Source organism: Melanerpes formicivorus, unplaced genomic scaffold, assembly GCF_026170545.1.
Source record: "Melanerpes formicivorus ecotype bairdi unplaced genomic scaffold, bMelFor1.0.p_v2 SCAF_280, whole genome shotgun sequence".
NCBI classification, from domain to species: domain Eukaryota; kingdom Metazoa; phylum Chordata; class Aves; order Piciformes; family Picidae; genus Melanerpes; species Melanerpes formicivorus.
In genome coordinates this window covers 32,662-59,996 of record NW_027142632.1, presented here as the reverse complement: position 1 = coordinate 59,996, position 27,335 = coordinate 32,662, and the positions used below count along the sequence as shown (strand labels likewise).

The following is a 27,335-nucleotide window of genomic DNA, read 5'->3' as shown; positions in this document are numbered from 1 at the left end:
GCTTGAATCGTGGGCCAAGACTCTAGAAGGAAGAGGGCCCCAGGCAGCCAGGTTAATACGCAAACATCACAGACACTGACCTGATTCAGAGCCAAGGAATCCCCCCTAATGCATCCTTATCCTTCCCACTCCCAAAGCCACAACAGGCCCTAAATGGGGGCTCAGCTTCAATGACAAAGAGGGAGGAAACATCGCCACAATGCAAGCTCTTCCATTATTACCACACCTGAAAGACCCCTTCACACAGCTCCATGTCAGTCCCTGCCTCTCAGCTGCAAGTAGCCAAGAGCACAGCAAAGCTCTCTGCACAAAACCAGTTTGCTCATACTGTCTCCTCAAGGAACCTCAGTGCTCCAGACCACTCCAAGCCACTAACTCCCACCAAGCCACAAGCAAGAACTGAATGCAGTAGCCCATGACTGACACACGAGCCTCCTCTCTTGCAGCACTGGCTTCTTGAGGACACATGAAGATGTGCTCTAGGAAGCACTGGCTCCAGCAAAGGCCTAGCCAAAATGCTGGCAATGCACTGCTGTGAGGTGATGGGATCCTAAGTTTTGGCACATCTGCCAGAAACACTTTTGCCAATCCTGCAAGTCTTGGAAGACAGCTTGGATGAGGCCTTGAGAAAGTTGGCCTAGCACGAGGGCTCCTATGGCAGCATCTTTACAACTAGATGATCTTCAGGGTCCCTTCCAACTCCAGGGGTCAGTACTGGGTCCAGTCTTCTTCAAGATCATCATCAATTACCTGGGTGAGGGGACAGTTTGTACTCTCCACAAGTTTGCTGGTGATATGCAGCTTGGAGGACTGGCTGACACGGTGCTAGGCAGGGACTATTCAATGAGTCCTGAACAGAGTGGAGAGCTGGGAAAAGAAGAACCTCATGAGGTTCAAGAAGAGTAAGTTTAGAGCCCTGCACCTGTGGAGGAATAACAGCATGTCTTAGGGGTTGACCTGCCAGAAAGCAGCTCCATGGAGAAGGACCTGGGGGTCAAGAAGTTATCCGTGGGGCAGCAACATGCTTAGGGGGCCAAGAAAGCCAATGGGCTCCTGGGGTGCACTAGGAAGATTGGTGCCAGTAGGTAAAGGGAGGTTCTCTTCCTTCTCTGCTCTGCCCTAGTGTGACCACGTCTGGAGTAGAGTGCCCAGTTCTTAAGCTGCCCAGTTGAAGAGGGACAGAGGTATACTAGAGGGAGTCTGTTGCAGTTTGAGCTGGGTGCCCCCCTGCAATGTTTACTTCCTGTGTCCAGAAGTCCAGCCCAGAGGGGTGGACACAGGAAATTATGTAGTATTTCATACCACAATCCTTTGCACCACTGTAAGATCCAGTGCGGAGTCTCTTTTCTTCCTCCTCCGTCAGCCGGTAACTGTGGGAGATGTCTCCTGGCTTTGGGCCTGGCTAGGCCCAAGGCCACGGGGGGATGGGCAGTCTCAGATCTGGCCAGCTGAGACTAGCCTAGCAATGGGAGGGGGAAGAAGGAGCCCTGGGGGTCTCGGGTATACCCTCAGGTAGGGATGGGATCTCTCTGGGTCTGCTTTGGGGATTTTTCTTTGTCACTGTGCTTTTGCTTTTCTGTAAAAGTTCACTGCTTTCTATTTAAACTTTCCATCACTTTTGCAATCCGTTTGTCTGAGTGTTTATTGTTGCCAGGGGTGGGGAAGGGGGCTGCCTCAACCCAGCACAGAGTCCAGTGAAGGGCTCTGAGTATGATTAAGGGAGTGGAATGTCTGTCTTAGGAGGAAAGGCTGAGACACCTGTGCCTCTTCAGTCCAGAGAGGAGAAGGCTGAGAGGGGATCTTGGTAATGTTTCCAACTATCTGCAGGGTGGCTGTCAAGAAGGGGACACTCTCCTTTCAGTGGTACCCTGTGATAGCATGAGGGACCTGGAACACAGCAAGTTCCACTTCAACTTCTGGAAGAAAGTTCTTTCCTGTGAGCTTGCCAGAGCCCTGCACCAGGCTGCTGAGAGGTTGTGGAGCCTCCTTCTCCAGAGGCTTTCAGCACCCTTAGAGATATGTTCCTGTGTGACCTGCCTTAAATGATCCTGCTTTGGAGAAGGGGTTGGACTTGAATACACTATCAGGGAGGCATCCCTTAGCTGCCATACAGTCTCTCTCTGTGCAAGGACAGAGACAGAACTCTTATCAGTGTTTTACTAAGCACTGCTTGACTTTTACTTCCTTTCTGGCAAAAAGTCACTGCTCCGTGATGCTTACAACTCAGGCACGCACACAAAATCACAAGAGACATGGCAAAGCCAGGGAAAAATAGAGGGATGTTGCCATTGCAGCACTGCACAGTACAACAGCAAGGTAATTCAGGTTACGAAGCACATCTTCCATCGCATACAAACATGAGGACATTAGTCTTCTATTCCACACGTGACTGGCTCCACAGTGCCTGAGGTACAGCTTGTACACTTAACTCTGCTCATTACTTGCAAAGATGCTCATACAATAAAAGAAAGTCAGTGATTGCTTTCCAGTTGAGCACCACTGGAAACACAAACTTTAGAATCAAAAACCCATCAGCTGCAGAAAAAAAATATGCATTTGGCATAACAAGAGACACTGGGGGCTTATTTGAGAGTTAAAACATACAACAAAGGGGAATTAAAGCAGCCTAATACAAAACCTAGTACAAAAATGTATTCCCCTTGAGGAAAAAAAAAGGATCTGCATGACCCCTTTGATCTTTCCTTTACCATTTGAATCTCTGTCTTCAGAACTTTCTATTATTCGGCAGTTTCACTCTCCTGTCTTAGGTGTGAATGTCCAGGAAGCAGGAACGTTCCTCTTTTCAGAAGCAGATTTGGCCACAAGAACTCTCTCTCCTTCATTTTCTGTCCCAGACTTCCTTTCATCCCCATTTTCCTCTTGTTCTTCAAGGACTTTTTCATTTTCTTCTGCAGAATACTTCTGCATGGACTCCGCTTCAACAATCCATGTTAGAAACATCTTTCGGCTCAGGCTTCCTCACTTTCTACTTTACTTTGGTCTTCTGGAACTTCATTTAGTCCATTTAACTGAATTGCTGCAATACTTGAAGACGTCTATGTTTCCTTCTATGTTTCCTTCTTGACATATCTAGGAAGAGATACCAGAGAAAGTAAACCAAAACATTCTGAAAACAGTTCTTCCTGTTCGTTAATAAACACTTCTCTTATCTAAAGCATGAGGAGAAAAGGCATTTCAGATCTAAGGCCACACACATTCATATTGTAATCCAAAAGATGAGTACCTGAATAAATGAAACTGAATAATTGTCTGGATAAGACAAACTGCAAAAAGAGATCCTTTTGGCCTTAAAAGGCTAGATTTTTCACAAGCCAGCATAGCAAATTAAAGTATCTCCTCTAAGGAATACTTCTAGAGTTAAAGCTCAATGAAGGAACAATGTACATCCTTAACTCCACCATCATATTGGAAACCCTAGGAACTCACAGCATCCCTTTGGACCAGCGTTTGCAATTTCTTAATTTACAGACCTAAGAGGGCACAAGTGGGAGATTCTTACCTGCATCTAATACTCTTGCATTTAATACTCCTTCATCCCAGCCCTGGTCCAGCCACACCGAGCTCTCTGCAGGTGGGTCAGGCAGTGGTGGTGGCAGCGGAAGAATTTTCATTATTATAGGGAAAAGGATGTGTATGTTCACGCTGCCTACTTGCAGGACCTTAAGCTGCTCTGTCACTGACCTCTGATTGAAGTCCTAAAATGTCTCCTTGAATAGCTCTTCCAATATATTTCATTAAGAGGAATTGCCTAGCACATGCCTTACTCCTCAAGCATCTGCCACTTCACAGCTTAAGTACAGACTGCATAATATAAGAAGTGTTTCCATCACTGTTGTGTCTCCCACTTTTTCACTTCACCACTTCAAAGATTTTCCAGAGCCCTCATCTGCTTCTTCACCTATTTTCAGTGGTTCCCTTTTGAGAATAAAACATGCAACATTTTCACTGCCTCTGGCACTGTTTGGACTCCACATCCCTGCTCTCCATTTTCCCCTCCATCAGCAATGTGTTCTCTGAAGAACATCAAACATGCCAGAGCTGCTGAGGATTACATCTAAATTCATTGAGCACTGTGCCCCACAACCCTCCCTGCTAGGTAATTGGAAATGAAAGACAGCAGAGACTTCTTGTGCAGAGACCAGCATGTGCAAGCGAAGGATCTTCTGTTGCTTGCTGCTGTCAGGAAGCCCTCTGGGTGCTCTACGACTTAACAGGAGATCTAACATTGTCTTCTGACAGAGCTGTGCTGGTCCCAGCATGCAGTGCATCTTGCAAAACTGTATCAAGGAGTCCTAGAAACTGCACTCTAAAACCACAGCAACTGCTCTGAGATCTGCCCTACAGGTAGAACTGATGAGCAATCACTGTAGAAACTGGGATGACAGCCTCCAGGGTGGGCACCTTTTCACACAATCACAGAATTAACTAGGCTGGAAAAGACCTTTGAGATCATCAAGTCCAACCTATCACCCAACACCATCTAATCAACTAAACCCTGGCTCTAGGGACAGTGACTCCACCCCCTCACTGGGCAGCCCATTCCAACGGCCAACCACTCTGTGAAGGATTTCTTCCTAAAATCCAGCCTAAACCTCCCCGATGCAGCTTGAGACTGTGTCCTCTCCTTCTGTTTTCATGAAGAACAGCTACAATTCAGAGTCACTATTGAAGGCATGGCGTCAATAAGGCAGCAGGTTTAAGAGAGAGGTCCTCAATCTGCTCCTCCTGGCATTGGTAACTGCTGAAAAGCAAAGCTCAAATTGTACCATTGAAATAAACTGGGTTTACATAATTTATGTAAAGTCACAATCAGCTTAGGAATGCTTGGAGATGCTTTGTTTGCAGGTTACTGACAGTGGCAGCGTAGAGCTGAAAAAGGAAAGGAGTAGAGGTTAAGGCCTGGACAGAATTGGAGGTCTCCTCTACCCCAGTACATGGAAGAATGCATGCCTCTGGACCTAGCTGAGAGAAATGTAGCACAAGTTGAGTGTTACACTGAGACACTGAAAGTAACTCCTTGGGAAAAGAGCCCGCGTGTCCTATGTGTCAGCACTTCGACTAGGTCTAATCCATACAAGGATACCTTGGTCCGGCAGGCGAGCTGAACATCTCACCAGCTACCACCCTAGCGCCAGGACCAGCAGCCCCAAGAGAAAGTGTCCCCCTTCATATATCTCACTGCCTGGAGATCATTAGGCAAACTGTTAACAAATGCATTCACACACTTTTCAAGACCCTTGTGGGAGAGAGGAGAGAATTCATTCAGGGAAAGCCTCACACACACACGCAGCCCTCTCACACTGGCTCAGGCTACAGTATCGTGGGAACTAGGCCTCTCCCAAGACCATAAATGACAAGGTGGTGACCATGCAGGCTCCCATGCTACAGCTGGCTTGGAATCAAACAGCAGCATCTCAGAAAGAGAGACCTTTTGACAGCAATCAAGGAGCTGTTACAAAATGAAGTGTTCACAGGAAGGCCTCAAGCTGCACTTTATGCCAAGATAGCACAAAACAGATCTTGAGGGCGTCTGTTACAGGGCAGGGAAAGCACTGCAAATACAGAAATGTGCTACAGTCACTCCTTGCCCTCCCTTTGCACAGTCCACTCAAACAGCTTAGTGCTTTACAAGGAAGAACAGGATAAAGCACAGTCTGCTCTGACAGTCCTGCAGCCAAGATGCAAGAGTGTGAGGGGAATGGCACAAACCAGCGGAAACCACCTGAACTCAGAGAATCACTAAGAGTTGAGGCAGGGGAAAGGAAAGTTTGGCTCTGGGTAGGAATCAGGCTGGGATGAATAGGAACTTGCAAACTGGCTGATGCTCTCAGCAAATGCAAGTTGCCACGTCTCACAGACTCATTTCACAACTAAGTGTGCAAATTAGAATGCTCACACTGGCTGTTTGCAAAAGGCAAAAAGTCTGGGAGTGAATCAAATCAGGTTTTCAGTCCTTGGAAAGCAGCTGTTCACGAGATGCTGAGAGCAGAGGAAGCCCTGCCCTAACTGAGAGCTGTGCTCCTGATGGGGGTAGTGCTCCTGCACACTCCCACACCACTGGGCCTTGGAGAGAGGTGCAGCCTGCAAACGTCACAAATACAAGTGTGGAACAGGAGTTCAGGGGCAGAAGTAACCCACAGAATGTTTAAGGATGTTGCTAGGTCATGTAGGATAAAAACTAGAGAGGCAAAAGCGCATTTAGAGCTTAGACAAGCCTCTGCTGTGAAGGACAACACAAAATCCTTCTATAATATAGTAATAGCAAGAGGAGGGGCAAGAACAACCTCCACTCCTTGGTGGACAGAGATGGAAACATGCTAAAAAAGGATGAGGAAAAGGCAGAGGTGCTTAACAGCTTCTTTGCCTCAAATTTTATTAGCAGGACAGGTTGTCTTCCAGACAACTGGCCTCCTGAGCTGGGAGATGGAGGCAGGGAGCAGTATAGTTCACCTGTGACCCAGGAGGAAGTAGTTAAGAGACCTGCTGAGCCACTTGGATCCCCACAAGTCCACAGGACTGGATGGGATCTATCCATCCTAGGGTGCTGAGAGAGCTGGCCGATGAGCTGGCCAAGCTGCTCTCCATCATTTTTCAACAGTCCTGGCACACTGGAGAGCTCCCAGATGACTGGAAGCTGCCCAACGTGATGCCCATCCACAAGAAGGGCCGGCTGGATGAGCCAGGGAATTACAGGCCTGTCAGCCTGACCTCAGTGCCAGGCAAGATTATGGAACAGGTCGTCTTGAGTGCAATCACACAGCACTTGCAGGATGGCCAAGGGATCAGGCCCAGCCAGCATGGATTTAGGAAGGACAGGTCCTGCCTGGCCAACCTGATCTCCTTCTATGATCAGGTGAGGCGCCTGGTGGATGAGGGGAAGGCTGTGGATGTAGTCTATCTGGATTTCAGCAAGGCCTTTGACACCGTCCCCCACAGCAAACTCCTGGCCAAGCTGTCAGCCCGTGGCTTGGACAGCAGCACTCTGCATTGGGTGAGGAACTGGCTAGAGGGCTGAGCCCAGAGAGTGGTGGTGAATGGTGCCACATCCAGCTGGCAGCCAGTCACTAGTGGTGTCCCCCAGAGATCAGTGCTGGGCCCCATCCTGTTTAATGTCTTCTTTGATGATCTGGAGGAGGCGATCATCAGTCGGTCATCACACTTGTCCCAGAGTGGAATAAGAATCCTGGGGCAGGAATTGGCAGGGCTCATTGATAGGGCTTTAAACTAGATTTGAAGGGGGAAGGGGTTAATAGTCTCCTGCTGGCTGGTGACAAACAGAGGGGCAGCTCACCAGCAGGAGAGAGAAGGAGAGCTGGTAAGGGCTCTCAACTTGCTACCCTGAGGCAAGCCACGAATGATCCACCAGGACATTCTGTGGAAACCGAGGGGATTTGGCACAAGAGGAGGACAGGGCCAGCCCAGCTGAAGTGCTTCTATGCGAATGCGCGCAGCTTGGGCAACAAACAGGATGAGTTAAGGGCCACTGTGCTGCTGGGATGCCACGACATAGTGGCTGTTACTGAAACTTGGTGGGATGAATCCCATGACTGGGATGTAGGCATAGATGGGTATAAACTCTTTAGGAAGGATAGGCAGGGAAGGAGAGGAGGAGGTGTTGCCCTCTATGTCAATAGCCAGTTGGAATCAGTGGAGCTCCAACTGGGGAGGGATGATAAGCTAGTTGAGAGTGTATGGGTCAAAATTAAAGGCAGGACAGGGGAAGAAGATATTACTGTGGGGGTCTCCTACAGGCCACCTGACCAGCAGATCCAAGCAGATGAGGCCCTCCATAGGCAAATAGAAGCAGCTTCCAGGTCACAAGCCCTGGTCCTCATGGGTGATTTCAACCACCCGGACATCTGCTGGAGGGACAACACAGCAAGGCACCAGCAATCCAGGATGTTCCTGGACTGCATAGAAGACAACTTCCTCCTCCAAATGGTGGAGGAACCAACAAGAAATGGTGCTATGCTGGACCTTGTTCTCACCAACAGGGAAGGGCTGGTAAGCAATGTGAGGCTCATAGACGGCCTTGGCTGCAGTGACCATGAAGCAGTTGAATTTAACATCCTCAGGGCAATCAGGAGGAAGTATTCCAAGCTCATGACCCTAGACTTTAGGCATGCAGATTTTGATCGCTTCAGGGATCTGCTAGCCAAAGTGTCATGGGACAAAGCCCTGGAGGGAAGAGGGACCCAGGACAGCTGGTCAGTATTCAAGGACCACCTCCTCTGTGTCCAGGAGCTCTGTGTACCAACAAAGAGAAAAGCAGGTAAGAATGCTAGGAGGCCTGCCTGGATGGGCAAGGAGCTACTGGACACACTATTACTTAAAAGGAAACTCTACAGGAAGTGGAGGGAAGGACAGGTAGAACAGGGGGAATACAAGGAAGCTGCCCGAGCAGCAAGAGTCCTGGTCAGGAAAGCCAAAGCAGAGTTTGAGTTGAATCTAGCCAGGGAGATTAAAGGGAATACTAAGAACTTTTACAGGTATATTAATGGGAAGAAGAAGACTAGGGAAGGTGTGGACCCCCTCAGAAAAGAAAATGGTGACATGGTCACCTGTGATGAGGAAAAGGCTGAGGTACTTAATAACTTCTTTACCTCAGTCTTCACTGCAAGGGCCTCTAGCCACACTCCTGATGTTATGGAAGTCAAAGCCAGGGACGGGGAGGAAGAACTGCCCATTGTAAGTGCAGATCAGGTTCGTGATCATCTGAAGAACCTGAAAGTGTTCAAGTCCATGGGACCCGACGGGTTACACCCACGGGTGCTGAGAGAACTGGCAGATGAGGTTGCTAAACCCCTCTCTATTATATTTCAAAAGTCCTGGCAGTCTGGTGAAGTCCCCACAGACTGGAAAAGGGGAAACATTGCCCCCATCTTCAAAAAGGGCAAGAAGGAGGAACCAGGGAACTACAGGCCAGTCAGTCTCACCTCTGTGCCTGGAAAGATCATGGAACAGATCCTCCTGGAGTCACTACTCGCTCAAAAGAATAGTGAAGAGGTGATTGGGAACAGTCAGCATGGCTTTGCCAAGGGCAAATCCTGCCTGACCAACCTGGTGGCCTTCTATGAGCAGGTGACAAAATTAATAGATGAGGGGCGAGCAACTGATGTCATTTACCTGGACCTGAGCAAAGCCTTCGACACTGTCCCGCACCACATCCTGGTCTCCAAACTGGTGACACATGGGTTTGATTGGTGGACCACTAGATGGATAAGGAACTGGCTTGATGGCCGCACCCAGAGAGTGGCTGTCAATGGCTCCATGTCCCAGTGGAGGCCAGTGACAAGTGGAGTCCCTCAGGGATCAGTCCTGGGACCTATCTTATTCAACATCTTTGTGGGGGACATGGACAGTGGCATTGAGTGCACCCTCAGCAAGTTTGCTGATGACACCAAGCTGTGTGGTGCAGCAGACACGCTGGAGGGAAGGGAGGCCATCCAGAGGGACCTTGACAGGCTGGAGAGGTGGGCACAGGCCAACCTCATGAAGTTCAATAAGAGCAAGTGCAGGGTCCTGCATCTGGGTCAAGGCAATCCCAGGCACAAATACAGGCTGGGCAGTGACTGGCTGGAGGATAGCCCTGAGGAGAGAGACTTGGGGGTGCTGGTGGACAAAAAGCTCAACATGAGCTCTCAGTGTGCACTTGCAGCCCGCAAAGCCAATCAGATCCTGGGCTGCATCAGGAGAAGTGTGGCTAGCAGGTCGAGGGAGGTGATCCTCCCCCTCTACTCAGCCCTGGTGAGACCCCACCTGGAGTACTGTGTCCAGCTCTGGAGCCCCTGTTACAAGAGGGATGTGGAGGTGCTGGAACGTGTCCAGAGAAGGGCCACGAGGATGATCAGAGGGCTGGAGCACCTCTCCTATGAGGACAGACTGAAGGAGTTGGGGCTGTACAGTCTGCAGAAGAGAAGGCTCCGAGGTGACCTAATTGTCGCCTTCCAGTATCTGAAGGGGGCCTACAGGAAGGCAGGGGAAGGACTTCTCAGGATATCAGGTAGTGATAGGACTAGGGGGAATGGAATGAAGCTGGAGGTGGGGAGATTCAGGCTGGATGTGAGGAGGAGGTTCTTCACCATGAGAGTGGTGAAACCCTGGAATGGGTTGTCCAGGGAGGTGGTCGAGGCCCCGTCCCTGGGGGTGTTTAAGAGCAGGCTGGATGAGGCTCTGTCCAGCCTGATCTAGTGTGGGGTGTCCCTGCCCATGGCAGGGGGGTTGGAACTGGATGATCCTTGTGGTCCCTTCCAACCCTGAATGAAACTATGAAACTATGAAACTATGAAACTATGAAACTATCAGTAAATTTGCAGATGACACCAAGTTTGGAGCAGAGGAGCAGACGTTGATCAGTTAGAGGGTAGGAGGCCTCTCCAGAGAGACCTTGACTGGCTGGCCAGATGGGTGGAGTCCAACATGACGGCATTCAACAAGTCCAAGTGGGGGTGCCGTACTTTGGCCACAACAACCCCATGCAGCTCTGCAGGCTGGGGTCAGAGTGCCTGCAGAGCTGCCAAACAGAGAGGGACCTGGGGGTACTGATTGACAGCTGACTGAACACGAGCCAGCAATGTGCCCAGGTGGCCAAGAAGGACAACGGCATCCTGGCCTGTATCAAGAATAGTGTGGCCAGCAGGAGCAGGGAAGTCATTCTGCCCCTGTACTTAGCACTGGTTAGGCCACACCTTGAGTCCTGTGTCCAGTTCTGGGCCCCTCAATTTAAGAAGGACATTGAGACTCTCGAATGTGTCCAGAGAAAGGCAACGAGGCTGGGGAGAGGCCTCGAGCACAAGCCCTACGTGGAGAGGCTGAGGGAGCTGGGATTGTTTAGCCTGGAGAAGAGGAGATGCAGGGGAGACCTTATTGCTGTCAACAACTACCAGAAAGGTGGTTGTTGCCAGGAGGGGGTTGGTCTCTTCTCCCAGACAAGCAGCACCAGAACAAGAGGACACAGTCTTAAGCTGTGCCAGGGGAAGTTTAGGCTCGAGGTGAGGAGAAGGGTCTTCACAGAGAGAGTTGTTGGCCATTGGAATGGGCTGCCGAGGGGCGGTGGTGGAGTCACCGTCCCTAGAGGTGTTCAAGAAGGGACTGGACATGGCACTTGGGGCCATGCTTTAGTAGTCATGAGGTGTTGGGTGGCAGGTTGGACTTGATGATCTTTGAGGTCTTTTCCAACCTTATTGATTCTACGATTCTATGAAAATAGAAACTTGGGGAGGCAAGCGCAAACGGTTCTTTAACAGTCAACGCTCGTGTTCTGCACCAGAGATGATAAAGCAGCTTTTTTGCCTGTGTGCTTCTTTCCTCTTTCCTTTAAGGAACTTTCATGCACTGGTTCTCCTTAGCTGATGGAAATCTTTCCCCATCAAAGCTTCCCAACATCTCCTTTGGCTGGGGCTGTTTTGCTGCCACACAGCAAAGGAATGTCTCCTGAGTTCAGGAGCACACTCCAAGGGTTTGGCATTTGGCATTTCCTCACCAAAGGTTCCTTGTGCCAAAGTTGTCCGAGCACGCCAGAGGAAAAAGACAATCCATTAAACCCACTTCAATTGAAGCACTTCTCATGGTTCAGAGGTTGAACTTGTACAATAAATGAGCAACTTCTTTGAACATGAAAGCCAAAAACTAGGATAGCTGCACTCTCCTAAAGAGACACAAGTTTCTAGAAAAGTTTCTTCACACAGGATTCCAATTTCTGACTCCACACATTTTGTCTGCTTCTAAACACAATTGATTTGATCTTGAAGGGACTCCCTAGTCTCACAGAGGCAGACACCAAGGTGGCTACTCTATGCTATGCCAACTGCAGGTGCAATTTTTCACCTGGGGATCTCTTTCAGTAGGCACAAGTCAAGCCCTAAAATATTCATTACTTGATGGAGAGGGATATGAGCACCCCAGGTTGGACACTAGAATGCAGTGAATCCACGGGTGAGCATTCGGTCTCTCTACTACATTTGGGACCCCTAACCAATCTGCAAACCTGGCTCTGTGGCACAAAACTACTTGTGGGCCTTTATCAAGACTTCTTAAATGGATATTAGTAATGTCAGCAACAAAAGATTAAGAATCTCCTCCATCACACACTAGTGCTATCACAGCTTCTCAGGTCAAGCATAAAGTCCAATTGGTGTTCTTTGACCTGGGATAAACTTCAAGTCCAGAACTCTCAGGGCCCAAATTCCTTCAGTGACACACAAGAGCTGTGAGCTGGCTGGCAAGAAGACATAACCCAGTGGGCTGCATTCCCTGGCTGCAGGAGCACAGCAGGTCAGTGGGACAGGCTTACTTTTATCTTCAAGATAGCTGGTAGGATGGCTTCAGATCATCTCCGACTTGCAGTTTCTGCAGAAAACAACCTTCTACTCCCCATGTAGGAATACATTCAGTTGTCTGTCTGACACTGGGCCATGTTTCTAGGTTTTTCAGACTCAAAGATCACCTTGCTGTGCTTTGATTTCACAAGACCATTTAAAAACACTGACCTATGAAACACTATAATTGTTATTGGACTGCAGGAAATATTCCCAGGCCAATACATGCTAAAACCAAAATTGATTCCACCTGACTGATAGCTAAATTCACCATAAAACTCTTTTTGAGTCCAGTACCAGCTCTTCTCAACGACATTTGTCAGCCCAGTGAGTTTAAATTCAGATCTGAACTGAAAAAGTTAACCATCAAGTTCAAGGTACTTAAACACTTTAGTATCCTATCTAAGAGACAGTGAGACAGACTTCCCTAAAGCTAATCTTGACCTCTTTCTTAGCTTTCTCACACATTGGACATGCTTTTCTTTCTTAAAAAGTTGTACCAAAAGGTATTTTACAAATTCCCCACAGCTTCCCCTGCAGCAATACTATTCCACACCACCAGAACATGAAGAGATTGGCAAAAATGGTTGACTGGTTCCACAGCAGCTGGGTTCTCAGCTGAGGTAAATACACATTTTAAGGGGGGGTGGGGTGGGGTGTGTGTCTGTACACGCTGCCTCCAAACATCTATTAAAGGATAACAAACTCTCCTGATCCTGTGGATTCCGGTTTTACCTGTAAGAAAAGTAGGAAAAAGGACAAGAAAGACAACAGCCCCAAGCCTTCCAGAGCCAGCACAAATAAGTCAGTCCAAATGCTGCTTGCCACATTATTCAGTATCAGTATCACTAAGGTTGGAAGAGACCTCAAAGATCAGCAAGTCCAACCTGTCACCACAGACCTCATGACTAGAGTAGGGAGGACACTACTGCCCACTGCAGGCTTGAACTCACGCCCTTCTCATTAAGGGTCTTATGCACTACCATCTGAGCCACATCTGCCTTCAGCACCAATCAATTGCTAATCAACTGAATCTAGGACACAGATGTGGTGGTTTAAGCCTTAACTGGAGTTGAATCTACCAACAAATAATCTGGAGTCAGTTTGGAAGTAGGAGAAGTAAATTTTTAAACAATATCTATATAGAGCAATAGCAAGGGGGATTTAACAGGTTAAGGAATAAGGATGAATAGGAGAATATGCCAAACCAAATGTAGATGGCCTTGTATCTCCCCCGATGTATGTGGATTTCAGTCCTTTAGAGAAGCATGGATGCAGCAGGGAGAAGTTCAGGCCTGACCACGTGACAGAACCAGGAGGCCAGCAGCAGCAGTGTCCCTTCCAACAGGCAAAGCAGGGGCAAAGAGCAAAGATGGCTGCCACAGCCTCCCCTTTATAGTCTTGCTGGATGGGAAGGGGGAGCAGAACAGAGCAATTTAGACCCTGCGGACCCCTCCTCCCAGGAGGGAGAAGCCACGTCCACCTGGATCAAGTTTCTCTTGTTGCCTCCTAGGGGAGGCAGGGCTCTCGCAGCCCAGCCCCAGGATAGTGTAACCCAGCACAACAGGCCTGGTACACAGTCCATGTTTTGCAGTTTTGTCATAAGAAATGGCAAGTGCATGTAGAAATGAATGTAGAATGTAGAGGTATGGCAAGCAGTGTGCAAAGCAGTAGTACTGGATGAGAGAATATGGTAGGAAAGAAGAATGAGGCAGAAGGTAAAGAAGAACTGGAAGACACCAGCACTGCTGAGTTAAAAATGTTTAAGAAGTACAAGAGGGTAAAAGCAAACAGAAAAGAGAAAGAGAGGAAAAAGGAAGAAGAGAAGGAGACTGAGGAGGAAGTACAGGAGAAAAAGTCTCCAGCCCCGAGACAAATGAATCTGAAGGCTGCACAGTGAAAACTTGGACAAGCAGAAGTGCCTGAGGAAAGCATTAGACAACTAAAGGAAAGGAATAAAGAAAAATAAAAGCAACAAACAAGGAGAAGCAAGGGACTGAGGAATGGGTTGGGAAGGTAGCCCTTGTTTTCAGTAACCCAGCTATTATTCCACACACAAATGAGCTACCAAGGTACAACCAAACCAAATCTCCTACAGGACATGATCTGACCCTAACTGCAATTTGAAACCAAATCAAGGCAAGATTGTTAACCCTAAGCCTTGCCTAGGTTTACCTTCAGACAACTCTGGGAAAAAAAGTGCCAATACAGCTCCATTATGGGAGAGCACAAAATGAATAGCTCAAGTGTTTACCTAACTCTTGTATACTCTTATTTTTCTCCATGATAGAAAGAGCAGCAGATGCACATTCAAGTGTAGACAGACAGTTGTTTGTTGGCTGGGTATCAATTACATCATGACTCGAAAGGTTTGGTTTCAGCTGCACCTGAAAAATAGAAAACTCAAATCAATAGGACACTGTAGCAAACAAGCACTTTCTTCCCTATGCTAAGCAAAACACCGCCCCTTCCCCTCGCTGGTCAGCTGCCTTCTTTCCTTTTTGCCCTACTGCCTCCCACAGCCAATCGCCTTATGCTGCTCTCAGTGTAATACCATCGAACCTGTGAGCCACCAGCAGAGACAAGAACTGCAAACAGGTACAGCAAATACAACTCTTTGTGAGAGAAAGACTGACTGAAATTTCAGCAACCAATTGCAGTTGCCATAGAGATCCTATCACAAAAGTAAAACTGTTCACCTATGCCTCTTTTATTGCACACTCAAAACACACACACACACGATCCTGTACAATGGAGAAATCACTCTACAGGCACTGACATCATTCACCTTGTGTGGCAATGCCTCCAAAACCCCAGAGGCCCCAACAGAGCTCTATTGTTTTCTTCTACCTCTTTTAAGGATAGCGAGAAGGTATTCTCAATGGCAAAAGGGTCTCCTCCCCCTTTCCAGAGCTGTGAAAGAGGCAGAGAAAGTGCATCCTGCTCAGGCAATTGTAGTGCAAGGCCCTTTCCCGTTGCTCAAGGGAAGTCCTCCACTGGAGGGGGTGGCCCAGAAAGCCACTGTGAGGAAATGGTATGCCTGTTTGGAGGGAATTGCACCGCCCCTGCCTCTAAGAGAGGGCCCTACTAAAGTGTCCAAACTCCAGCAGCCCGTAAATCCAGACACAACCTGATTGGGTCAGCCATGCAAGCCATCTCCAACTGACGCAGCTCCAGAGGTGACCGCAGACCCCGACACACAGAGGGAGTGTGTGGTTCACAGATGCATCCTCCCAAAGGGTGGCAAAACAGTGGCACTACAAGGCCACAGCTCTGGAGATTGCCACAGGCAAGACTGTAACCAAAGAGGGTGCAGGTAGCGCACAAGTGGGAGAACTGCCTGCACTTCTGTTGGCTGTAAAGAATGGTGCTGAAGCCATCTCCACAGATTCAGATGCCACATTTAAAGGGGTCTCTGAGTGGATTTGTCAGTGGGAGGTGAGTCAGTGGGAGATCAACCACACCAAGGTGTGGAGGGCTGAAGACTGGCAAAGACTCTCAGAAACAGGCTGATCAAGACCCACCCAAGTGGGATGAGTCAAATGACATTCCAAGAAAGAAAGCCCTGATGCAAATTGGAAACTGCAAGCTGACTCCTTGGCACAAATCCATGTGGTGAGTAATGAGGGGAAAGACTGGGAGAGGTCGGCTGAGCAGCTCCACATCCAAAGAGGCCACTCAGGCAAAGCTGATCTCTACTAGGAGTGCAGGTCACTGGATGGCTGGGTTCCATGTCAGCATGTGAAACTGTTATTTCAGCTTGTCCATGTTTTGATTGGGAGTACATTAATGAGGCAGGAATTATAAAAATATAGTTATTTTTATTTCCTGAAAGCCCTGCCCCAGAATCATGTACACAACTGGTTACATCTTTCTTATTTACAGGTTCTGTTGGGTTCTACAAGGATGCTTATGGGCAACTTTGGTACCATTCAGAGAATTCAGGAAATGGAAAAGGCTAAGCCACAAAGTTGCTTTACCCCACTTAGAAATCAGAGGCAAGCCAGGACCCTAGGGAAAGCTGAGAGGTGGATTTTATTCACAAGGGCGGAGTAGGAATTTAGAAATGATCCCTAGGTCTGTCCTAGGTGGCAGGCTCCAGAACTGCAAGTTTATAATCCAATCAATGGGTCACAAGACACAAATCCAAAGGAAAAGGGACCCGCCAAAGTTAAAGTGTCCTTAGGCACAACTGCCACCAGGCAAACTCGCGGAACACCACAGTCTGAGCAGTGCAAGCAAAGCCGCACTGCCGGCGTGTTATCACCACCAGCCGCAGTTTTACGGCAGGCAGGGTCACTCCAGCAGCAGGCAGGGAGCAGGACCCTAGGGCAGGCAGGTCGGGCACAAAGCCAGGTCCGGGTGCTGATCTCTCCAGTTTCACCGCGATGCAGCACGAATCCCAGGAAACCGAGTCCAGAGTGAGCACAGCGGGTTCCAAAAATGAGCCCCACAAGGACCCCCTGACCGCTTTCTGCTCACTCTGTTTAAGATATTCCGAGACAATGTGTCCAGTGCCAATATCTACCGGGCACAAAGAACCCAGCCAATCTCAATTCCAAATGCCAGCGTCAGCTTTCCACACGAGTGAGGGACTTGAGCTCCCGGCGGCAAGAATGGGTGCCTATTTGCCTTTCCCCCCAAGCCCCCAGCGGGGAGGGGAAGGCAATTTCATCCCTTTGTCTTCCTCCGCAGATGGAGGTGGGGGAAGCGGGCTTTGGAGCACCCCGCAACAGTTCACAATGCACCATAAGGCTGAAGGCTAACCAGCCAAAGCTAGCCCCAGCCCAACAGATCAGACTGGATAAGACTCTTTGGAGTACCTGGCAATTGATCGTGTTGGCCCCCTGAAGCCATCCCACGGCAAGAAGTACATCCTGGCAGGCATAGAAGTAGTCTTGAGATTGAGCGTGGCCACAGCTACCAGTGCAACCACAGGGGCCCAAACAATGGAAGCCTTAAAACAACGCTTCATGGTTGTATGGAATCAAAGAATGGTGCTGGCTGGAAAAGTCCAACCATTATCTAACTCTAGCAAGGCAAGTGCCAAACCATGTCCCAGCTCTTGGTGTTATTTAAACAGCTCTGGTAATGGGGATTCCACCACCTCCCTGGGGAACCTCTGCCACTGTTGGAGAACCCTTTCAGTGGAGAAGTTTCTTCTAATATCCAACCTAAACTGCTCCTGGGACAACCTGAGGAGGTGGGCCACTTCCTCTCCTCCTAGCATCTGGTGCAAGGGAGAAGAATAGCTCTTGCTCTTGTTCAGTCTTTTCCTTTAGGATGTCTCTGTCTGGTCTTGGAAGCCTGCCTCATGAATGGCAGATGGAGCTTTCCCACTGCAGTATTCCCTCACTTCAATTCACAGATAAGTGGCAAGCAGCAAATGTCCATTATCTGACTTGGCAAAAAAAAAATGTATGTTTATTCACACACACTGTTCAACTGCATGGGGTGGAGAAAGTCACTTCCATCTGCAAAGGCCACTTCCAAATCTTGCTCACCAGCAACACCATTAGCCTCAGGGCTCTACTTCACATGTGTGCATGGAGCGGGTCCAAATGCAAGAGCTGGTTAACATTTTCAGCACAAGGCCAAGACTTACTATAGCATCAGCTTTGTCCTTCAGCCTCTTGATCTCTCCTGTGTAGTATTTTACCAGTATTTGCAGTATTTTGACCATTTGTCACACTCAAGCTGCTAACCCCTCTCATTGCCTGACTGAACCAAAACATGCCAAAAACAACTAATTTGAAAACAGCTCCTGTTTAAAGAACAAAAATCGGCTTGAATTGTGGGCCAAGACTCTAGAAGGAAGAGGGCCCCAAGAGGCCTGCTTAATATGCAAACATCACAAACCCTGCCCTGATTCAGAGCAAAGGAATCCTCCCTAATACATCCTTATCCTTCCCACTCCCAAAGCCACAACAGGGCAAAAAGGGGGGGGGGCTCAGCTTCAATGAGAAAGAGGGAGGAAACATCTCCACAATTCAAGCTCTTCCATTATTACCACACCTGAAATGCCCCTTCACACAGCTACATGTCAGTCCCTGCCTCTCAGCTGCAAGTAGCCAAGAGTACAGCAAAGCTCTCTGCACAAAACCAGTTTGCTCATATTGTCTGTTCAAGGAACATCAATGATCCAGACCACTTCAAGCCACTAACTCCCCCCCAAGCCACGAGCAAGAACTGAATGCAGTAGCCTATGACTGACACATGAGCCTCCTCTCTGGGAGCACTGCCCACTTGATGTCACATGAGGATGTGCTCTTGGAAGCACTGACTCCAGCAAAGGCCTAGCCAAAACTAATCACAATAGTTCCCTATGAAAGTACCAAGAAGAGTTTCATACAAAATTACTAAGAATAGTTCTTATAAATGTACCAAAAATTGTTCCATACAAATGTACTAAAAATTGTTCCTTATAGGAGTACTAAAACGAGTTTCTTTTAAAACTACTACTTTTATTTCCCTATAAAAGTACTAAGAACAGTTACTTATAGAAATACTTAGAATATATACATATAAAAGCACTTAAAGTGCTTTCCTAGAAATGTACTGAAATAGTTCCTTACAAAAGCACTAAAAATAGTTTGCTTATAAAACTTCTATAAACAGCTCCTTATAAAAGCACGTCCAGTGCCTCCCCAGGTCCGGCTCTGGAGGATGTTTCTTCCACCACCTGGGCCAGTCAGGGTGTATTTGTCTCCCGTCTCAGCCACTGTAAAGCCCGTCTAGCGTAGCGGACCAGCTCCCTCACGCTGCTGTTCAGAGCCAGACTGCCTGCCGCTGCGCTGAGTTCAGCAAAAAGCTCTGCAAAAGGGACAGGCAGAGAGAAAAGAGTTGGTGGGTTTCACACAACAGGCACATCTGAGAGACAAGGGGAGGACAAGGAAGGACAACAGCAGCATGCTGTCACTTGGCCAGCAAGGAGCCCAGTTCAAGTGCTGCTCAGCTCCTCCATTAAAGAGAGAGAAACCAGCTTCACTCTTTGCAAGACAAAAGTACCTGGATGTCTGACAAACAAACTAAACCCACAGGGTGCAGTGCAGAAGGCTGATCTTCCCAGAAGGGGCACCAACTCCAAAGAGGGAAGTGCCCCAAAGGGAAAAACAAACACCAACCCCCCTCAGGCTTCTTCCTGTGTTACCATGAAGCCAGGTGACTTGTTTCCTGCACTTGATACCCTCATCCCTTAGCTCGCAGACATGAGGATGCCAGGACAGCCTTTCCATTGAGACACACACAGCATGCACAGCATGCAGGAGAGACAGGCTGGAGGACGAAGGCTTACCCTTGTTCTTCCTGGCCAGGACTTCAGCCTCATCCCATGTATCACAGGCTGGGAAGATACTGGAAGTGATCTCGAGGTAGGAAGAGGTGATGAGGGGTACATGAGTGGGAACTGAGACTGCTGATTCATTCCTGGTGGCACTGGAGCTGACGAAAGAAAAGGTGAGACTGGGGATCAGAATGGGCCACCCATCCACCACACCACTGCAGGCAGCCTCATTGTAGTCACTGGCAAGAGAGGGCTTCTACCAAGGCTCCTGGGAGACTATGAAATGGACTGCACCACGTAAGGGGACAGAGGCCTTGGAGATGGGGATGGTACCCCAGGAAGCGTCAGGGGATCTTTAACAGAATACAGATGACAACAGCAGGGGCCCTGACACAGCACAGGCACCGTGTCATCTTCACTCCGCTCCTCCTGTGTTTGTGGTGGAGAACTGCTCTGCTTGATAGATACATCCTGGACCTAGTGACAAAAAACGCCCAACAATCTTTTCCAACAAGGAAATACAGGAAAGAGAGAGCAGAAGCATCCTCATGTCCCATAACACTGTGATGTCAGTGGCAAGAAAAGAGCGAGCGGGGAAGCACTCCCGGATGCGGCCTGCAACTCCCACAGCTCCTCTTTTCACTCACACCCACACGGGCACTTTACAAGGTCTGTAGTTTGAAACCTTACCTTGCAGCACTGGCAGAAGGCGCTCGTGTTGCTCTGGAAGAACTCTGCAGCAAGGAACAGAACTCTTGTTAGCTCTGGGCACTTCTGCCACCATCAGTTCCTCCTGCAGCCATCCAGCTGGCAGCTCAGGAACAGCCCTGCCCTACCTCGAAGTGGTGACTCAGGATCCCGCAATACTTCATTGCTGTGTCCCTTTTGTGCTGCAGCATGGCCATGTGCAGGAGAGACTGGCAGCGCATGCTGTGGACAGAAACACAGCCAAGCCTCAGCCTTCAGGCTCAGCACTACTCAGCCTCGTGGGACAGAGGCAGGCGCACATCAGCTGTGCTGCACAGCCCAGAAAGCTCAGGTTTCCCCTCCTGCTGCTCCTCATCGCAGAAAAAGGCTCTGGGAAATAAATCCCAAGGGAGGAAAAAGCAAAACCGAAACCAAAGGAGGAAGGGCCATGCCTGCTCTTTCACATAAAGAGGTGCCCAGCCTCTTAGAGGTGCCCCAGGCTGAGTGAGCCCCCAGGTACGCACCACAACAGCAGAAGGAGCTCTTCATGTGGAGTTGGTGAGGAGTCCACAAAGGATTTCATCGTTGTGATTAATCTAAAGAAAGAAAACAAACAGAATCTTGTCAGCCACCAGTGCTTTCAAATCTCACTGTCTATGAGATGTCCATATCTCACAAGCCAGGAGACCTGCCCTGAGTCCTGGCACCGAGTGCTCTCTGTCATCTTGAGCAGAGGACTTTGTCTCTCAATGCCATCTTTTCCATGCAGTGGGGACAGATGGGGCCCCTGCGTGACTCACTCTCCTCAGGCCCAGTCAGCATGGGTTTAGGACAGGCAGGTCCTGCTTGACTAACCTGGTCTCCTTCCATCACAAGGTGACCTTCTTAGGGGATGAGGGGAAGGCCATGCATGTGTCTGCCTGCACTTCAGTAAAGCTTTTGACACAGTCCCAAGGCATTCTGCTGCACAAACTGGCTGCTCATGGCCTGGACGGGCATGCACCCTGATGGATGCAACACTGGCTGGATGACTGGGCCCCGAGAGTGGTGGCAATGGAATTCAATGCAGTTGGTGGCTAGGCACAAGTGCTGTGCCCCAGGGCTCAGCACTGGGTCCAGCTCTCTTTGATATCTCTATCAAGGATCTGGATGAGGAGATTGAGTGCACCCTCAAGAAGTTTGCAGACGACACTGCCACATCTCATCGGAGCATGAGTGTTGTTCTGCTTGAGGGGAGGAAGCGCTGCAGAGGGACCTGGACAGCATGAATCAATGGACTGAGGACAGTTGTATGAGACTGAACAAGGCCAAGTGCCAGGTCTTGCACTAGGCTGACAATAACCCCATGAGAGACTCTTTTCAGTGGTGCCCAGTGACAGGACAAGGAGCAAAGGGCACAAACTAGAACACAGGAAGTTCCACCTAAACCCAAGGAAAATCATCTTTGCTGTGAAGGTACCAGAGCCCTGGAGCAGGCTACCCAGAGAGGCTGCAGAGTCTCCTTCTCTGCAGAGACTCCAAAGCCCTCCTGGACATGGTGATGCTGCACAACCTGTTCTGAATGATCCTGCTTTGGTGATCTCCAGAGGCCCCTTCTGAGCCCCACCATACTGGGATTCTCTCACTGCTTCTGGTTCCTCTTGAGAGTCTGTCTGTCTCATGCTTGTACAGCAACCTGAACTCTACTCCATGGTGGGAATCTGGAACCACCCAGTTGCAAAACTAGCAATGTGACTGACCCTTCCCCTCTCAGCATGCTGGCTAACCACTAGGCTTTGAAAACTACTTACCTGATGAGCTCTATAGTTTCTCTGAAGATGTGGGAAGCTGATCTGGGTGGTGGTGCATCCCATTCCAAGCCCATCCCATATTCAGCAAAGCAAAGGGCAGCATCCAGGTACTGAATGCCCTTGCCAATGAAGTGGGGCTGTTGGGAACAATATGAGCATTTTTTGACTCCCATAAAAACTGCTTCTCTCATTTGTGCTTGAAGATCTTTTGCCTTCCTTGTTAGGCAGGAGTTGAAGAACGTTGAAGAAACTCAGGCTTCTGCCTGCTATCTCAGAGGCTCTGAGCAGAACCCCTCATGTGCTCACAGAACTCAAGCCATTATCTAACTCTAGCAAGCCAAGTGCCCAACCATGTCCCAAATCTCTGTGTCTTTTAAACAGCTCTGCTAGTGGGGATTCCACCACCTCCTGGAAGAAATTCTGCCACTGCTGGAGAACCCTTTCAGTGGAGAAGTTTCTTCTAATATCCAACCTAAACTTCTCCTGGGGCAACCTGAGCAGGTGGGCCATTTCCTCTCCTCCTAGCAGCTGGTGCAAGGGAGGAGAATCTCTCTTCCTCTTGCTCAGTCTTTCCCTTCAGGATGTTTCTCTCTGGTCCTGGAAACCTGCCTTGTGAATGGCAGATGGAGCTTTCCCACTGCAGTATTCCCTCACTTCAATTCACAGATAAGTGGCAAGCAGCAAATCTCCATTATCTGACTTGGCAAATCAAAAATGTATGTTCATTCATACATGCTGTTCAGCTGCATGGGGTGGAGAAAGTCATTTCCACCTGCAAAGGCCACTTCCAAGTCTTGTTCATCGGCAACATCATTAGCCTCAGGGCCCTGACATTTCAGAGGGAACTGTCTTAAAACTGACTGCCCCGTCTCTCTGACAAGGACTTTGAGACAGCTCTGCAAAGACAAGAGGCCTGCTAACCACGGACAGCATCCATTCTGAGTGCCCTTGCCTTGCCATGTTCTCTAGATGTGTTTGTCAAAAAGGGAAATGTCTGAACAGTTGGCAAATGATGCCAGGCTCCTGACACAGGAGCTGAACTTACTCCATGTATGGCAGTGACCTCACCCAGGTGCTCTTCTTCACATGCACACATGGAGTGGGTCCTAATGCAAGAGCTGGTTAACATTTCCAGCACAGGACCAAGACTTACTATGGCATCACCTTTGTCCTTCAGCCTCTTGATCTCTCCTTGGTAGTATTTTACTTGCTGCTTCCTGAATTGGAGACCGAGAAGTAAAATAGAAAAGGGATGAAGAAGGGCTGCAGGGCCAGCCTTGCCTGGCATGTTGATAAACTGCAGATGAGGAGTGAGAAACAAAAACTTACTTTGCAGCCTTGAGGTGAGGTCTTGACAGCCTGGAGCTACATTGAGGCTCCGGGTAGGGCTTTGTGACATATCCTGGGGATCCCTGAAAAATCACAGAGCAGAAATAAAGCTGATTAGAGGGATCAGCCTTGAAACCATTGCAAATTCTGGCTTTCCAACATATCCAAAATTTCAAGACAAGATATTTAATTGGGCCCAAAAGGATGATTAGAGGGCTGGAGCACTACTCCTGTGAGGACAGACTGATGGATTTGGAACAGAAAGCTTCACAATCATTTGCGACAATGGAAAGGAAACTGTAAAAGAGACTGTGCAAGAAACAGCACTTCTCAGTGCGTCCTACTGACAGCACACCTGCTGGTGGCCAAAACATTCCAGGACTTTCTGTTCTATGGAAAACCATGGTTTCAAGACAAGACAGCATAAACCGCTGAAAAACACCAAAGCATTTCTTAGACAGCTGACAGGGCTTTCCATCTGCTGGGCAGGTGCCCTGTGACCGACATTAAGCATCAGTGGACACTTTGGACACATATTCCCATTCAATGTTTGATGAGGCCTTTAAAGGAAGAGCATCCTGAGTCCCCTCCAAGCGGGGAAGCAACAATGAGCTCTCCAAAGGGGCATTTGAAACAACACCTTGGTCCTGCTACAAACCCAGCTCCACCTCTCACCTTCCTCATTTCAATAGGCTTGACAGAAGAGTCTTTTGGTGTTCCCTTGAAGAGCTGCCTCTGTGCACTGGGCTGTTTCTTGGCCTCTCCTATCTCCTGCTGATTGCCTTCTGCAGGCAACGGAGAGCCACTGTAGAGTGAGAGGGGAAAAGAAGGGAAGACTTGCAGAAGTACACCTCTGATTCACAGGAAAAATCCAGCATCCCAGCCTCATTCTTTTCTATCTGGCTCTCCAGCGTGCCTTCCAACCCAAACCATTCTCTCCTCCTTCTTGTGGGAAATGCTAAATGCTGCAGCAGCTGAGGGAACAGACAGCATCAGCATGATCTCCTGAGCTTTTCCTTTCATCAGGTTCTGCTCAATTAAGGATACAGCAATGATCACCAGATGAAAATTGATGGACTGCCAGTTACTCAGTTCAATAGCCTTTCTGCCATCCCACTGCTCTGTACTCACTTCCGTTCACTGGAGATGTTGGTAGCTGCACACACCACCGATATGGCTTCTTTTTCTGACCTCACTTTCTTCCCAGCACCTCCTCCTCCTTTTCCCACTAGAATGTAGAGTAAAAAGGAAAAGGAAATAACTGCTCAGGTTTGAAAGCTCACATGAATGCTGATCTGCACAGCTGTATTTGATGGCTTCTGCTTAAAGACAAGAGAGTGGAACCAACAAAGTGGAAACTCAGAGCACAGTGGGTGCAGATGTCCAGCTCACTGACCACCATCCTACCATGACATTTTATCTCCTTTTGCTTGGAGAGATGAATTCTTTTGTACTAGTGGGGATGGAACTGCTAAACTGCTTCTTGCTAAAACCATCTGAAGTTAGGGGAAGGAAAAAACTTGCACTCACAGCAGAGTTACATCACCCAGGTTCCCCAGAGGACAAGAGGTTTTGGTTTTCTCAACCACAATTTGATACAGGTGACATTTTACACAGTCACCTCAAATCACAGCCCTTGTCTGCCAGAGGAACAGGCACCAGGAAGGCAGAGTGGTAATAAACAACAACTTCAATTGCACTCCACAGATCTGGCAGCACAAAGTGTGCAAATCACCAGCTCACCTGATCAGAAAGCTTCCCAATCATTTGCTACAAGCCAAGACACTGGAAAGGAAACTGTAAAAGAAACTGTGCAAGAAACAGCACTTCTCAGTGCGTGCTACTGACAGCACACCTGCTGGTGGCCAAAACATTCCAGGACTTTTGTTCTATGGAACACCATGGTTTCAAGACAAGACAGTATAAAATGCTGAAAAACACCAAAGCATTTCTTAGACAGCTGACAGGGCTTTCCATCTGCTGGGCAGGTGCCCTGTGACCAACATTAAACATCAGTGGGCGCTTTGGACACATATTCCCATTCAATGTTTGATGAGGCCTTTAAAGGAAGAGCATCCTGAGTCCCCTCCAAGCGGGGAAGCAACAATGAGCTCTCCAAAGGGGCATTTGAAACAACACCTTGGTCCTGCTACAAACCCAGCTCCACCTCTCACCTTCCTCATTTCAATAGGCTTGACAGAAGAGTCTTTTGGTGTTCCCTTGAAGAGCTGCCTCTGTGCACTGGGCTGTTTCTTGGCCTCTCCTATCTCCTGCTGATTGCCTTCTGCAGGGAGCTGTGGGCCACTGTAGAGTGAAAGGAGAAAAGAAGAGAAGAGTTGGAGAAGTACACCTCTGATTCACAGGCAAAATCCAGCATCCCAGCCTCATTCTTTTCTAACTGGCTCTCCAGCGTGCCTTCCAACCCAAACCATTCTCTCCTCCTTCTTGTAGGAAATGCTAAATGCTGCAGCAGCTGAGGGAACAGACAGCATCAGCATGATCTCCTGAGCTTTTCCTTTCATCAGGTTCTGCTCAATTAAGGATACAGCAATGATCACCAGGTGAAAACTGATGGACTGCCAGTTACTCAGTTCAATAGCCTTTCTGCCATCCCACTGCTCTGTACTCACTTCCGTTCACTGGAGAGGTTGGTAGCTGCACACACCACCAATATGGCTTCTTTTATGACTTGAGTTTCTTCCTAGCAGCCTCCCCCTCCTTTTCCCTCTAGCATGAAGAATAAAAAGGTAAAAGAAAAAACTCCTCAGGTTTTGAAAGCTCACATGAAGTGTTGATCTGCACAGCTGTATTTGATAGCTTCTGGTTAAAGACAACAGAGTGGAACCAACAAGGTGGAAATTTGGGGATCAGTGTGTGCAGATGTCCAGCTCACTGACCAGCATCCTACCATGACATTTTATCTCCTTATGCTTTGAGAGATGAATCCTTTTGTACTGGTGGGGATGGAACTGCTAAACTTCTTGTTGCTAAAACCACCTGAAGTTAGGGGAAGGAAAAAATTGCACTCACAACAGAGTTAGATCACCCAGGTCCCCCAGAGGAGATGAGGTTTTGGTTTTCTAACCACAATTTCATACAGGTGACATTTACACAGTCACCTCAAATCACAGCCCTTGTCTGCCAGAGGAACAGGCACCAGGAAGGCAGAGTGGTAATAAGTGACAACTTCAATCGCACTCCATAGATCTCGCAGCCCAAACTGTGCAAATCAGCAGCTCACCTGAACCTCATTCTTTTCTAACTGGAACTTTCTATGCTTCCCCATGCAACTAAAAGAAAATAAAGCAACTCCAGAGACACTAGCAGCCCTTACTGCCCCTCCCCACATATAGGAAACACTTTGACCTTCCTCCTGATTTGGTCTAAACAGAAGTTTGGGAATAAACCTGTGGTTGGGGCAGCAAGCAGTGTTGGTGGCTTTTCAACATCCTCCTTTGGCTACAAAAACAAAGAGGAGGAAGGGAGCAAATGGTTAGCTGAAGGATGCCAGCACAACAGAACAAGGTGTTTCAAGGCAGATCTGTCGGAACAGTGTAAAAACTGTCTGCAACTCACTTGGTCTTCGCTGCTCTCTTCGCTGTCACTTAGGTGCACCTCCTTAACAGTCATACTGGAAGACAACCAGAAGACAGGCATCAGCCAAGGCAGGCTCATTTTCAGGCAGCAGACCTTGACAAAGACTTGGTGTATGGTCCACAAGAAACCAGCCTGCCACATCCTTTTTGACCATTCCTGACGCACTGGCTCCTATCCCTCTCATTACCTCACTAATCCAGAGAATGCCAAAGACAGCCCAGGGCTGCCTGGGAGCTTCCCAGTTGATCTCAATACAATTTTCAATGGAGCTCAGTACCACAACTTATAACCACCCAAGACTGCAAGGGCAGA

The 27,335-nt window shown here is 48.6% G+C and overlaps 2 protein-coding genes across 9 annotated transcripts in view; both read right to left on the bottom strand.

The window, feature by feature from the left end:
- LOC137458800 (AF4/FMR2 family member 1-like) overlaps positions 1-15,687 on the bottom strand; it is a 51,596-nt gene extending 35,909 nt beyond the window's left edge. For 6 of the 8 annotated variants that reach the window (XM_068170060.1, XM_068170068.1, XM_068170065.1 and 3 more), the window contains exons 1-2: positions 14,593-15,687; positions 2,709-3,090 (exon numbers count right to left, since the gene is read on the bottom strand). The gene's annotated coding sequence lies outside the window, so the exon portion shown is untranslated. Of the gene's footprint in view, positions 1-2,708; positions 3,091-3,520; positions 4,362-14,592 lie in introns of those variants that run through there. The other 2 variants (XM_068170061.1, XM_068170062.1) reach the window with 2 other exon arrangements.
- A 3,274-nt stretch (positions 15,688-18,961) lies between these two features.
- On the bottom strand, positions 18,962-25,819 carry LOC137458803 (AF4/FMR2 family member 1-like). Its single transcript, XM_068170072.1, has 11 exons — positions 25,601-25,819; positions 24,558-24,654; positions 24,102-24,231; positions 23,427-23,509; positions 23,251-23,314; positions 22,098-22,234; positions 20,832-20,903; positions 20,457-20,550; positions 20,311-20,354; positions 19,633-19,778; positions 18,962-19,151 (listed from the first exon to the last, which is right to left on the bottom strand). Exons 3-11 carry the CDS (start codon positions 24,108-24,110, stop codon positions 19,030-19,032), a joined length of 771 nt encoding a protein of 256 aa, XP_068026173.1. The 5' UTR covers positions 24,111-24,231; positions 24,558-24,654; positions 25,601-25,819; the 3' UTR covers positions 18,962-19,029.
- Positions 25,820-27,335: the final 1,516 nt, after the last annotated feature.

Coding starts and splice junctions, on each gene's coding strand:
- LOC137458803 (XM_068170072.1), bottom strand. Junction 22,235..23,250: donor AGGACAAAGGTGATGCCATA/GTAAGTCTTGGT, acceptor TGTTCCCAACAG/CCCCACTTCATTGGCAAGGG. Junction 19,152..19,632: donor CCTGGCCAGGAAGAACAAGG/GTAAGCCTTCGT, acceptor TCCCTTTTGCAG/AGCTTTTTGCTGAACTCAGC.